At 34.0% G+C, this 15,029-nt stretch overlaps 1 protein-coding gene and 2 pseudogenes across 1 annotated transcript; 2 read left to right on the top strand and 1 right to left on the bottom strand.

The window, feature by feature from the left end:
- Positions 1-83: 83 nt before the first annotated feature.
- LOC146926166 (F-box/kelch-repeat protein At3g23880-like) lies at positions 84-1,468 on the top strand (annotated as a pseudogene).
- Positions 1,469-3,083: 1,615 nt separating this feature from the next.
- On the bottom strand, positions 3,084-4,198 carry LOC146926165 (F-box/kelch-repeat protein At3g23880-like; annotated as a pseudogene).
- Positions 4,199-11,808: 7,610 nt separating this feature from the next.
- On the top strand, positions 11,809-13,921 carry LOC146926164 (F-box/kelch-repeat protein At3g23880-like). The gene is made up of 2 exons (XM_085708075.1): positions 11,809-13,097; positions 13,600-13,921. Exon 1 carries the CDS (start codon positions 11,809-11,811, stop codon positions 13,093-13,095), a length of 1,287 nt encoding a protein of 428 aa, XP_085564201.1. The 3' UTR covers positions 13,096-13,097; positions 13,600-13,921.
- Positions 13,922-15,029: the final 1,108 nt, after the last annotated feature.

Here is a 15,029-nt window from a genome sequence, read left to right as displayed (position 1 = left end):
AAAACTACAGAACCGCCCCCTAAGTTTTGCAACTGTAGCAGTTGTGGCCCCTCTAAGTTTTGCAACTGTAGCAGTTGTGATTCATGTCTCCGACTCGGTCACCGATGCTCTTTTTCCCCGACGATCTCCTCACCAAGGTCCTTTCGTTACTTCCTGTAAAATCACTTCTTTGATTCAAATGTGTAAGTAAATTTTGGAACACTCTCATTTCCAATCCTTCCTTCGTGAACTTGCACCTCAAGAAATCAAAAACACGAAATCCTCACTTGACACTATTCGCGAATCACATCAAACATATCCCCGGAGAGTCCCCTGATGGCAGTGATGATGAACACGAAGAAGATTTCACCATCGTTCCATACCCAATATGTCATTTACTCAATAACCCGTCGTTTACCCTTTCTGTCGATCGTTACTATTGTTTAAATGACAAAGGGTGTTCTCATCTTGTTGGTTCCTGCAATGGATTATTCTGACTGGCCGGTGAGTCTCATACTGAGATTCACATTTGGTTGTGATACTTCAACTGGCACTTATAAAGTGGTCGCGTCATGTTACATTCGTGATCAATTGATAAGCAAGGTGAGAGTTTTAAGTTTTAGCGATAATGTTTGGAGAAATATCAAAAGTTTCCCTGTTGTTCCTCTTGCATTGAGCTATCGTAAATTACTGAATTATGAATATGATGGTGTGTTTTTCGATGGCACTTTCAATTGGTTGGCTATTCACGGTAACATCGAATATAGTTGGCTAAATGTGCAGGATTTTACGGCTGAGCAGTTTGTCATTGTTTTGCTCGATCTAGAAACTGAGACATACAGTCAGTATTTGTTGCCTCAAGATTTTGATAAGGTAACACCTGCAGAGCCAGAACTTGGTGTGTTGGGGGATTGCCTATGTTTTTCTTATTCTTACAAGGAAACCGATTTTATTATTTGGCAGATGAAAAAATTTGGGGTTGAAGAGTCTTGGACTCAATTCCTCAAAATAAGTTATCATGATCTTCAATTAGGTTATGACTTTAGTAGCTATACTCTGAAGTATCATCTTCAATTCTTGCCGTTGTTTCTTTCTAAGGATGGTGATACACTCATATTGTATAGTAGTGAGGAAAGAGAAGCAATTATCTATAATTGGAAAGTAAGTTCTTCGTCTAAGCTCATGATATAACTATAGAAGTTGGTTTTCCACCAAGAAAATTCTTCAGCATCTCCATTGAACTTTGGAATCTTTCCAACACTGGATTTCTTACTATCACTATAATCATGTGAGACATTAGTATAGCTAGTTTCACCAGGTGTAAGAGTAGGAATAGGACCAGACATGTTTTTCTCAGATCTTTTACTGTTGCACGGTTAAGTGTTAAACAACAGACCAAGGCTCTAGATACCAATTGAAAGTGAGAAAAACACAAGAAGGGGGGTTGAATTGTGTTTTGAAAAATTCTTCGTTTCTCCTAAAAAACTGAACACACTGATCAGAAGCTAAGTGATATCGCTTCTGAAGTGATAATCAGAATCTGAACGCAGCGGAATAAAACAGAGAGAGAGAGAAGAAGAACGACACAAAGCAATTATACTGGTTCCTTCCACAATTCGGAAGTAGTCTAGTCCCCCTTGCACTTCCAAGGAGATTTCACAAGAATGTAATATCTGATTACAATTGCTCAAGCACACCTGCAAGAGACTTCATTTGCTCAAGCACACTTTGCAAGAGTCTTCCTATGCTCAAGAACACAATCAAGAGACTTCCCTGCTCAAGAACAACTGCAAGAGACTTCTAACTAAACAAAATTACACAGAAAATTGTTTAAGGTTGAACAGTTGATATACAATCAGAGGTGCTCACAATACAAATCAGATACATACTCTAAGACTTAAGAATTTCTAAGATATGACTTTGAGACACAGAAATTCTAAGTGAATGCAGAACAATTTCAGTAGAGGTCTGGCACTTGTAAAAATGTTGAGAGTCTTTCGTTCAGCATTACCAAATCTCTAAGTCTTCACTCCTTTATATAGAGGTGTGAAAGAGACGTTGTGAAATTGCCAGCACATCAAAGAGTCGTTGTTGAAGCTTGATATTTCACCAATGATCTTTTGCCTGATTAAGTTGTTGTCCTATGAAGAACAAATTTGAAATCCATTCCTTATCCAAAGGAACATCTTCGCAGGCAAAGCCGTATTCTGGAGCTGTTTTCTTGTCATGTAGCGTGGACACAAAACAAAGTAGTGGAGAAGGTGGTTGTACAGTTCGTACAATAGTACAATGTCAACGCTTTCGTCCAAATTGCAAGCACATGCCTTCAAAGACCTTTGAAATGACCGTTGCAAAGTTCCACTAATCTTCTGTTGTCCTTAGATGAATTTCGATCCATGAAACAACTCTTGAAACCTTGAATTTCACAAATTCAGTTGATCTTCAGCTTCTTGGTGAAATGGCTTCTGATGAGGCAGCTTCTGATGTTGTAGCTTTTGATGATGACATGGAGTGCTAGTCTTCAGGAGCACTTTAGTCTTCAGGAGCACTAATCTTCAGGAGCACTATTCCGTCAGGAGCGCTTTAGTCTTCAGGAGCACTTTACTCTCTTCAGGAGCAGCTTGACTTCAGGAGCGCTTTTTCTCTTCTGGAGCACTTTGCCTTCAGGAGCGCCTAACCTTCAATTGTGTTGATTCCTTTTGCTCTTTATTTGTTCTTCAGTACCAATTAATGATGTAAAGAATTTAACTATGGTCCTGTACACTTGAACAAATATCAGCTAGTCCAATTTACAATTTTTAATACCTTGTTATCATCAAAACTCTTTAAGGTTCATTGTTAAACACATTTTGTTCCAACACACTCATTATTTGTAACAAAGGTGAGGCAAATGAAATTAATAAATGTTTGACGAAATAAAATAGTACCAGTTTTTCCTTTTCTCATCTATCTATAGATCTGTTGATATAATAAATTTGTTCAAGTTTATAGATGTGTGTGTATGTTTTAGAGTGCATTTTTGTATAAGAAAATTTGATTAATATGAGCACAAGTTGTGCTAATAGTACATTACACAACTCAGCTGAGTATAACATCTAAAACTTCTAAATAATTTTAAGAAATTGAGTCCAAGACTCTTCAACCCCAAATTCCTTCATCTGCCATATAATAAAATCGGTTTCCTTGTAAGAATAAGAAAAACAAAGACAGTCCCCCAACACACCAAGATCTGGCAATGCAGGCGGCACCTCATAAAAACCTTGAGGCAACTTATACTGATTGTATGTCTCTGTCCCCAAATCAAGTGACACAATAACAATCTGCTCAACGGTAATAATTTCCACCACCCGATATGGATACCAAGTGATCGGGATGTCATTGTGTATAGCCAACCAGTTAAGAATGCCATTAAGAAAGGCATCAATATCCTTAAATCCTTCATAATTCAAATTAAGAGGAATAACTGGGAAACTTTCAATATTTCTCCAATCATTATCACCTAAACTGAGAATTCTCATGTCACTTGTCAAATGATCACAAATCTAACGTGATGCAACCACTTTAAAAGTGCCAGTGGAATTTTGACAACCAAAATTGAAGACGAAACAACGATGATCACGAAAACAACCAATTTTTGGATATATATTCCTAGTGGCTGGGTTCCACAAACGGAGCCAGTACTCATAACATTCAGCATCAGCGGAACCATAAATGAAACGATAACCAGTCAAACAGATCAACCCATTGCAGGAACCAGCTATAGGAGAGCAATCTTTTTCATTCAATAGAGAGTGAGGATCAGCAAAAAGGGTAAACAAAGGGTTATCGAGTAAACGAGGTATAGGGTATGGAATGATACTGTAATTATCACTACCGCAAAGGGATTCTCTCTTAATAATTTTGGTGTGACCACCGGTGACTAGTATGAAAAGTTGATTTTGAGCATCCTCAGCCTCATCATGATGTGATCCCTCCTCATCAACCTGGGGCTCAGGGTCATACTAGAGTTGGGGCTCGAGACCTTAAAACTTAGTTACAAATAATGAGTGCATTTGTCTGGTTGAGTTGAGCTTACATTTGTGAATTGTGTCTCTCTAGATACTTTTGGTTTTAGGTGATGAAACTCTGGAATGAGTTGAAGTGATTGATTTCCAAATACACTCAATATATTGATTAAATTGAGTGGTTCTATTTCTATCTTTAAAACTGGGTTATCCATGTATATTCATTTACCTTAAAAACTTTGACAGATTTTTTATTTATCCACATTCATTATATTCATTTACCTTAAAAACTTTGTTACAAATAATGAGTGCATTTGTCGAGCTTACATTTGTGAATTGTGTCTCTCTTGATACTTTTGGTTTTAGATGATGAAACTTTGGAATGAGTTTAGGTGATTGGTTTCCAAATACACTCAATATGTTGATTAAACTTAGTGGTTCTACTTCTATTTCTATCTTTAAAACTTGGTTATTATATTTGAATCTTAAGAAAGATTTTGCGAATTTATATACATGTATATTAGATATTCCCTTCGTCCCGTTTAATAGGAGTAGTTTACAAAAATCACGGGTATTAAGAAAAGTTACGGAGTAATAAAATTGTCTCAAATGTGTGATTATTACTAGATTACCTTTAATTAAATATATATTTAATGTTAACTTTTCATATACCAAGACAAATTGGTAGTATTAATAAGGGGTATATTTGAAAAAAGAGTAATAAATACTATATTTGCATCTAGTGGAAGAAATCATCCAAGAACACTTGTGTTCGCGGTTCAGCTTCGATGGCTCTTTTAAAATATCCAATCCAAAAAAACTCTTTTATATATTTGTATCCAAACAAACTAAATTATTTTTTAAAAAGGTAATTTTTACTACGATAAACAAACACAAAATAAACTTTGATTTTTCATAAAATCTCAAAAAATAACCTCTAAACTATTTTATGTCAAAATCACTTTTTTCTTAATCCGCAACAAACTGGCCCATACAACCCGTTTGTTATAGCTTTTTTAAGAAAAAAAATCACTTTTTCTAAAAAAATAATCACTTTTAATAATATTGGATCCGTTTGGTATAACTTTTTAAATAAATCAGAATCTAAACAAAATATAAAAACATCTTCAAATGAGAAGCTGTTAAGAGTACCTTCTCAAAAAATATATTTTTTTAGAGGAGAGAGAAAATAAGGGTTAAAAGTTTAAACTATTTTTGTAACAAAAAAAATCTCTTTAATAAGGAGTATAATTGTATTCAAACACCATAAATTATTTTAAAAAAATGATTTTTATCACGGTATAGAACGCAAAATAGATTCTGATTTTTTTTATAAAATCTATAATAAATAATTTTTAAATTATTCAATGTCAAAATCACTTTTATTTTGATTCGTAACAAACAGACTCGTAAAGGGATGGTATTGATTTTGTGCTGCCAATATTAATCAATGATAATTACAAAATATTTATAACCAAATATGATAAAATAAACACTGTTAAACGTGCAAGAAAGGCGGAAAGATGAGCGTGTTAGTGTCTATAATGATGCTAGTTTATTACTCCCTCCGTTTCAAAATGAGTGTCACTTTAGCCAAAAAAATTTGTTTCAAAATGAATGTCGTTTTACATTTCCAATACAACTTTAATTTTTTTTCTTCCAACTTTACCCTCTCAAACTTTTCTCTCACACAATTTTCAATGCAACTTTAAGTATGTCTTTTTCTAATAAAGTAAGGACAGTTTAGTAAAAGCGTTGTATCCAATGATTATTTCATTCCATTTCTTAATCTGTGTGCCAAAGCCTAAAGCGACACTCATTTTGAAACGGAGGGAGTATAAAAATCATACGCGAACGATGGACTGAAAGGTGAAGTTCAATAACTCTCATTTCATCATCTCAAATATCAAATGATGGATCGAAAGATGAAGTTTGATATTGAAACTAATGTGATTAGACGAGACAACACAACACTTGATGGGAACACCCCAAATGAATAGTTTTGAGAAGTCTTGAAGCCATAAGTTTCGCACTTAAAGGGTTTTAATGACAATCAACCATGAGAATAAATTTGGTTGTTATTGAAATACATTCATGTATTCTGAAAGGAAACATGAAAATATAATAGAGAATCTTGACTTTACAAAATGGATCTAACATAAGATAAAAATATAGGCTTGAATTGTTTGTGATTTGTTATTAAGACAACCCAATAATCCCCAGACGCTTTTTATAATCTGAACTAGTTACAAACCCGTGCGAAACTCGTGCCTCGCACGGGTTGAATAACGTATCTTGTAAAAAAAATTGCTCCAAGGGAAAATTAAGAGAAATACTCTGTTATACACGAAAAATGAGTAAATTAAGGAAAATAACTACATTTTTTAAAGAAATAGTTGTATTTTTCACACTTTAGCAAACTAAGGGAAAAATGCAAACTTCGTAAATGTGAAAAGCAAGCAAATGCAAATTTAGGGAAGGTTAGACTTGGAGAATGGGATGGAACCAGAGAATGAGAGCTAGATGAAACGAAAGCATTGTTGATGTGTGTTGGAGCATAGAGGTGAGCCCAATTTATGACTTATCTTGCATAGGGATTAAGACAATCCAAACTACTTGCCGAAGTAATCACCACACGATGGTTTCTTGACAAAAAAGCTTATACTTGACCTAGGGATCTGCCATGTGGGGATGATGTAATCATGACATCCAAAAGAACTCACAGCAAATTTGATGAGGTGGATTTCTACACTCAAAATTATAGAAATACTTTTGAATATTTCTAGATCTTTATTTACCGGCCTAAATCAAGATGGACGGTGAGAGTTAGAGAATGGAATCAAATTAGGAGGGCGTTTGTTTTAGCTTTAAAAAAAATAGATTTTGCGTTAAAAGAATCTAGAGATTAATTTTTAGAGATTTTTAAAAAAATTTGAAGTTATTTTTGTTTGTATACTACCCATCAAAATCTATATTTTTTGAAAGAAAATGAGCTTTAACATGTATACACGTTACCTCCTTGTTTCTGGAAAAAAAATAGATTTTAAGAAAAACTAAGGGCCCGTTTGTTACGGATTAAAATAAAAGTGATTTTGACATAAAATAATTTAGAGATTATATTTTAGAGATTTTGTGAAAAATCAGAATCTATTTTGTGTTTGTTTACCGTAACAAAAATCACTTTTTTTAAACAAATAATCTAGTTTGTTTGGATACAACTATATAAAAGGGGTTTTTTTTTACAAAATTAGTTCAATCTTTTAAATCATATTTTCTCTCTCCTCTAAAAAAATCTATTTTTTGAGAAGCTGCTCTGAACAGCTTCTCATTTGAAGCTGTTTTTAGATTTTTTTTCAGATTCTGTTTTTTTTAAAAATCTGTAACAAACGGATGCAAAACTCTTAAAAGTGATTATTTGTTTAAAAAAAGTGATTTTTTTCTTAAAAAAGCTATAACAAACGGGCTCTAATTTTAATGGCTTTTTATTTTAGGGTCAAAATATTTTTTTTTGATAAAATGATTTTTTTTAAGTCCTAAACAAACCTTTAAAAATTAAAAAAAATGACTTTTTTAAGAAAAAAATATTGGCAAAAAGTTGTTGAATGCTACTTCAAAAAACTACGACAGTTTATTTCACAAACATCTCTCTTCAACTCACGTTGGGAACCTTTTCATTTATTTTTTAATATTATATTTCAATATTTTTTTCTTCCATTTAATTTTTTTTGAACCGTTCCATTTAATTTTTTTTAAAAGGATTCCATTTAATTTTATTATCCTTTTTCAAAGGAATATTATAGTCATTTTATCACTTATATATTTAATTTCAATATTGTTTAATCATCATAACCTCACAAATATTTTTATTCACATTGTCATTTAATGATACCAAATATTTTTATTTCCTATCTTCGACCTCGCAAATATACACACACATTTGTGTTTAGAGTAATAATAATACTTTATGTTTATCTTTCTGTTTTTTTTTACCATATACTTTTTTTTAGCGTTGTATTTATGAAAAAAATCCAAAACAAACGGGACTTGGATAATGGGAGCCAAATGTACTACTGATGTGTATTTTGGATGTAAATTAGAACAAAGTAAACTACTTGCCCAAGTAATCGCTTCATGATGGTTTCTTGACATAAAAAACTATACCTGAGATAATGTAACCATGGCAACCTAAGTATTTCATATCCAATCTTATGATCTGAACTTCTATACTTCATCCACACAGAGAAGTGGTCAGGCTAATCCATGTGGTATATGTTAGACTCATTTAAACTAAAATCTCTATTTTTTTTTTCGATGCATCATTTATAATGACATATCTTACATATAATGAAGGAAAGAGTGGCACAACAGTAATTGAAAAAATATAGGCATGGTGAAATGGAAGTATGAGTAATCAATGTAGACTAACAAACAAAAACCCCATCCAAATTTAATTAACAATCATTGCAAACCATAAGGGAGTGCACAGAAAAGCAAACGGATAGGAAACAAAGACATACATAAGACGGAATACATGAAAACATAAGTGGCGAAGACGCTAAATACGACATCAATGGGAGTTACTATATCCCATGGTAAAACAAAAAACACACCAAAATAAGTTACAAAACAAAATGACATAATACATGACAACTAAATCCAAAGAACAACCATGCATTCATCTTCAGTCTTCAATCTTCAGGCGGCGCAATGTTCGCTTGTTAGTGGTTGAGGGATACTTTTACTATAAATATAGACCTTGTATCAGAGTAAACTTTGAGAGTAGAGGGGGTTGAAAACAAGGGTTTAGAAACAAACAACAAACTAGGGTTGTAGAGATATTTCTCTAAGCCGGAGACACTAGGGTTGTGGTTGATTCACCTTGGTCACGGGAAGAGATTGGGACTTTGGGTAGAATTAGGTTTGAAGACTTATTCTTGCAACCCTAACGGAGGGCTGCTCTCTCCCCCAAACTAGGTCAGTATTGTACCGAACTAGGTAAACAAATTTCGTGTTTCTTTCTCTCGTTTTTTTTTTTTTACTTTTGCTTGTGTTTATAATTGTTCCCACGTTGATATTGGTTGTTTGATTATTTTTGCTCCACACATCAAGTATTTTATTGGTGTGATTTGTCAACGAATTCACAACAATATGTTTAGGAGGTTTGGTTTTGATGACAAAGGGAGAGGTTGGATGAGAGCTTGTGTGTTTTCAAGTTTGTTGGGAGAGGGGTTATGATCTTTAGTGAGGAATGCAATGGAGTTACGTTATTTTAAAGGATTCCGGATAGGTTATTCTGAGGTTATTGTCTCCCAAAATACTTTATTCATTGTCTATGAAGGCGATCCTTAGATGGTTTAAATTAATATTTGATTTAAAGGTAAATTTTACAAAAAGTAGGATGTTTGGAATCAAAATGGCAATCTCCCTTTTATCTACCTTGTCTTACCGGTGCAAGTAAATTTAGGGGGGTGTATTGGATTAGGATTTTGAAGGACAATTTTTGCTTAAAAAAGTCTCAAAGATTTTAAAAGATTTTGTAGGATTTTAATGACTTTCATGATTTTAAAAGACAATCAGGATTTTCAAATTGGATTTCAATGGATTTACATCATAAGATTTTAAAGGATTTTATGGATTTATAAGATTTCAAAAGATTTTATGAATTTTAAGGACTCATTGAAAAGAAATGATTACAACACACTCTCTATCATAATATTTTGAATACATGCTCTTATTTTTTATTTTATTTTTATGAGAGATAGAGAGAGGGGGAAGAGAGGAAGGAGAGAAGGGAGAAAATAGAGGAGATAGAGGGAGGAGAGAGAGAGAGAGAGGGGAGAGGGGAGAGAGAGAGAGAGAGAAGGGAGAGAGAGAGAGAGGAGAGGGGAGAGAGAGAGAGGGGAGAAAAGAGAGGGGAGAGAGAGAGACAGAAGGGAGAAGAGAGAGAGACGAAGAGAGAAGGGAGAGAGAGAGAGAGAGAGAGGAGAGAGGGAAGGGAGAAGAGAGAAGGAAGAAGGGATAAGAAAGAGATAGTAAAAACTTTTAAACAAAAACAATCCCAAGAAATCTTATGTCTTCATGAAAAACTTTTTTTTGTTAGAATTTCACTAGACAATCTCACAAAATCCATCAAAATCTAATTTATTAAACAATCCTTTGAAATTTGAATGATTTTGAATACCATGAGACTTTTTTTAAGTGATGAAAAGTCTTGATTGAATACCTCAAGACTTTTATGAAATGACAAAGAATCTTGATTGAATACCACAAGACTTTTTTTAAATTGCAAAGAGTCTTGATTGAATACCACAAGACTTTTTCATAATTAAAAAGTCTTTTAAAATCCCTTAGAATCCTAATCCAATACATCCCCTTCAACTTGGAGTTCAATGTTGGAAACGGTAAACTGGATGCTAAGTGTCTTGGGGGTATGGTGGTGCTAATTAATGTCATATTGGGTGTTATCCCGTATTTTCTCAAAATGCCAAAATTGTGTGTTGAGTAAAATGGAAAGGATGCAACATATATTTTTGGTGTGGCAGGAGAGAAGAAAAAATATTGTTGGGCAAAGTACAAGGATGGTTGTACGCCAAAATCAAATGGGGGGACTGGGGTAAAAATATCTAAGTCTTTTCAATCGGGATGTTGATGAGTCCTCATCATGTCATGTATTAAAGGGGTTTATCGAGTTTTCTTGCTACTTTATTCTTAGTTTTTAGAGGATTTTAGAGTGAGTTACTCATGGTTTTTCAGGAAAAGTCAGTCTTGTATAGAAAATAGTCTTTGTAAGTCATTTTACTTCTCTAACCAGACGACTTTGTAGGGGTCATGGTCTTTTTGGTATTTTTTGACAGATTGATCCAATTAGATGACTCTTGGTAGAAGTTACAAAGGTATTTATACTTGTTACAAGACACATAAAAGGTTGCAATATTTAGGAACTGAAGAATTGAGAACCACAAAGAGGATTTCACTTTTCCCTATGTGTTAGGCACACAAGGCCATGCACGAGGCGCATGGAAGGTGAAATTATCCTGAGCTTATGTCAACATGCGCGAGGCAGACAACACCATGTGCGAGGCATGTAAAAGACCAAACATAGGATGACATCACATTATTTAATGACACACGTGAGGCATATGGATCCATGCACGACCTGCAACTTTTCTATATAGCGCTAGTTTCACCTAGAAGCTAGGGATCCAAATTTTGACGGCTCTGAGGTGTAAGGTGTGATCCATTAACCCTAAGGTGACATTATTGAAGGCTTGGAAACAAAGTGGAAGATCTACACCACTGCGAATGTATCTTTCTCTTATCTTTTGAATTATATTGTTTGTTATCATTATCATGTGTAACTAAACTCTTATAGATTATGATTGAACGAGGAAACTTTACGGTGTATGTGGAAACACATGATCCATGAGTCATTTTCTTAATGCAATTCAAACTATGTTTACTTGATATATCTTGTTTTTTATGCTTTTCAACTTTTGATCAATTTAATTTTAATCGGTTGTAGGTTATACCTCGCTATTAATACTAGGTTTTCTAACCATACCTAGATATATTATTTGCTAAGGTAGTTCACCTAGACAAATTCGATTAATTAGTATGCCCTTTTTTTAACGGCCTATAAATAATAGAATCGTCAAATTTTATTTTGTTTTCATCTTTAAAACAATTTTTAAAAATAGAATTGCCACTGAGAGAATTTCTCAAAGTCAGCATAAAATATGGATCCTGTCAAAACTTGCTTATAACTCAAGATCATATAACTTTTATGATATATTACTTTAAAGCATTGCTACAACAACTTTAAATGATGTCTCCAACTCCGTCATCCATGTTCTTCTTCCCTAACGAGCTCCTAGTAGAAGTCCTTTCGTTACTTCCCGTAAAATCTCTAATTCGATTCAAATGTGTAAGTAAATATTGGAACACTCTCATTTCGGATCCTTCCTTCGTGAAATTGCACCTCAAGAAATCAACAACACGAAATCCGCACTTGACACTATTTGCGAATCACATCAAACGTATCACCGGAGCGTCCCCTAATGGTAGTGATGATGAATACGACGAAGATTACAGCATCGTTCCATACCCTATATGTCATTTACTACATAAACCGTCGTTTACCCTTTCTGTTGATCCTTACTATTGTTTAAAAGACAAAGGATGTTCTCTTCTTGTTGGTTCCTGCAATGGATTGATATGTTTGGCTGGTGAGTCTCATACTGATGCATATCAAGAGTACTGGCTCCGTTTATGGAACCCAGCCACTAGGACAATTTCCGAAGAATTAGGGTATTTTCGTTACTTTAGCGTGAAACATGAATATTTCCGATTCACGTTTGGTTGTGATAATTCAACTGGCATTTATAAAGTAGTTGCGTCATGTTACATTCATGATCAATTGACCAGCGAGGTGAGAGTTTTCAGTTTTGGTGATAATGTTTGGAGAAATATTGAAAGTTTTCCGGTTGTTCCTCTTCGAGTGAGCCTTTTTAAACTAGAGAATTATGGCTGTGATGGTGTGTTTTTAAACGGGACTTTTAATTGGTTGGCTGTTCACAGTAACATCGAATATAGTTGGCTTCAAGTGCAGGATTTTACAATTCAGCAGTTTGTTATTGTTTCGCTTGATCTGGGAACTGAGACATACAATCAATATTTGTTGCCTCGAGGTTTTGATAAGGTACCGCCTGCAGAGCCTGATCTTTGTGTGTTGGGGGATTGCCTTTGTTTTTCTTATTCTTCTTACAAGGATACTGATTTTATTATTTGGCAGATGAAAAAATTTGGGGTGGAAGAGTCTTGGACCCAATTCCTCAAAATAAGTTATCATGATCTTCAATTAGATTATGACTTTAGTAGCTATACTCTGAAGTATTATCTTCAATTCTTGCCGTTGTTTCTTTCTAAGGATGGTGATACACTCATATTGTATAGTAGTAACGAAAGAGAAGCAATTATCTATAATTGGAGGGATCATAGAGTGAAGCGAACTGGAGTTACCGTGCATAAAACTATTATTGATAATGAAAGTAACAATTATTTATGTTGGGAATTGGCCACGGGTTATGTTGAAAGCTTAATTTCAATCCGTTGAAAGTAAGTTCCTCTTCATTGGTTTGAATTTATGTAAATTTATATATGTTGTTCACATATTAATAGATTGTGTGAATATTTGGTTGACTGTGTTTTAAAATGATTATCTATCGGCTATCGTTAACGAGTCGACAAACATTCTGCCTCTTGCTAGCCTTAATTATATGAACAAAACTGAAGTATGAAACAGTCCTCGATTTGAAAGGACAGTACATTATTTGAATTATGTTCATTATATGATACTAATGAAGGAATGTGGCTGTGTTTTTGATGAATACATGAGACCATATTCCAATATTGATGTGTGTTCGGAACTGGAATGTGGCGGTGTTTTTGATGTACTTCCAATATTTCTCCAAACCTTACTGAGTGAAAATTTTGATGTACTGTCAAAGAAAGGCGTTTTGCCCCGCTTTGCATCAGTGCATAATTGTCTCAATTGGACAGAGGACTAATATATGACTGAATTTCCTAACATACATTTTGGCATTTATTTTCTTCCTAGGTTGCTGGTGGAAGAAATTATCCAGAACAACTTCAATATAAGTTTCATTCATGGAGGAGGAAAAGAATAAGATGTTGGAGATACTACACAAGATAGAAGGTGAAAGGACAATCGCAAAGCAAGATCAATGGCTTGCTTTTGATTACATGTATGCATAAAGGACTAATCCTCCTGCCATCATAGGCTAAATATATGTATATGTTTTCTTTTAAGTTACATTGAAACATGTGAATTCATAAAAATAATCACATTTTGTAGCTCCATGACTGCAACATATCCATCTTACAAGGAGGATCCTTTTTGTCCATGTTTGATTCACCTTGATCATTTCTCCAAGCCATGAAATCTGAAAGATAGTGTCATCAAACAAGGTGCTTCTGTGCCACTTTTTTAAAAACACGGTTTATCAAATGTTTTATAAACCGAACGGTCAAATTGGTTGAACTGTGAACATGGATTGTCTACAATTTGGTTATTTGAGGGGTTCATCTGTGATTTCGTTTTGATTTGAGCAGTTTAAAGTAGTTAAACCATGACACATAGGTCTTGTCGGTTTGATGTCTTGTTATGTGTTTAAAACATTGGTTTTGCAAATGGGTGCTTGCATTGAAGCCTAGGGGTGTTCAAAACCGAACCAACCCAATAGAAAAACCGCAAACCAAACCAATCCAAACCAAAACCGCAAAAAACCGCACTTGGTTCGGATGAATTCGGATGACTTTTGCACTGAACCGCGCGGTTTGGTTCGGTTTGCGGTTTGCATCTCAGCAACCGAACCAAACCAAACCAAACCGCAAGAATAATGAATATTACTTAAATATGTACTAGCCCAATTACATAGCTCAAGAATAATCTCTTTTGATTCGATTTTTCCATCGTTGCACCATCAGGTTCGATTATAATTCCTTTCCATCTCTTTCAATTCATTTCCCGTGATGAATTTGTTTTCTTTACTTCCCAATAATTTGTTTCATGCTTATGTTTCTTCTTAATTTTACCTATTTTGATATAAGTTTTATCTAATTTTATCATATAAACATCAAAATAAAATGTCATATGTTTATTTTGTAACAAGTTGGCAATATTAGAGTTAATGTAATATTTTTTTATCTCGCGATAAACCGCACAAACCGAACCAATCCAAACCGCATTGGTTTGGTTTGGTTTGGATGACATTTTAAAAATCAACCGAACCAAACCAAACCGCATGCTTTTTTATCTCGCGGTTTGGATGACTTTTTTGCTCAAAACCGAACCAAACCGCACCGCGAACACCCCTATCTATACCTAGTTTTGACCATAATGAGAATGTTATTACATGCTTATGAGGAACATAATCGATTGATCGAAATGTCTTGATTGAAAAATAAATAGTCGATGAATCATGTTTCTGATCCACTTTTTCTTATTCCATAATCCATTGATAAATC

This window comes from Medicago sativa, chromosome 4 (assembly GCF_051527215.1).
Source record: "Medicago sativa cultivar Bolivia chromosome 4, Bolivia_mono, whole genome shotgun sequence".
NCBI classification, from domain to species: Eukaryota; Viridiplantae; Streptophyta; class Magnoliopsida; order Fabales; family Fabaceae; genus Medicago; species Medicago sativa.
The sequence above is the reverse complement of the archived record's forward strand: the minus strand, read 5'-3'. Positions and strand labels throughout refer to the sequence as shown.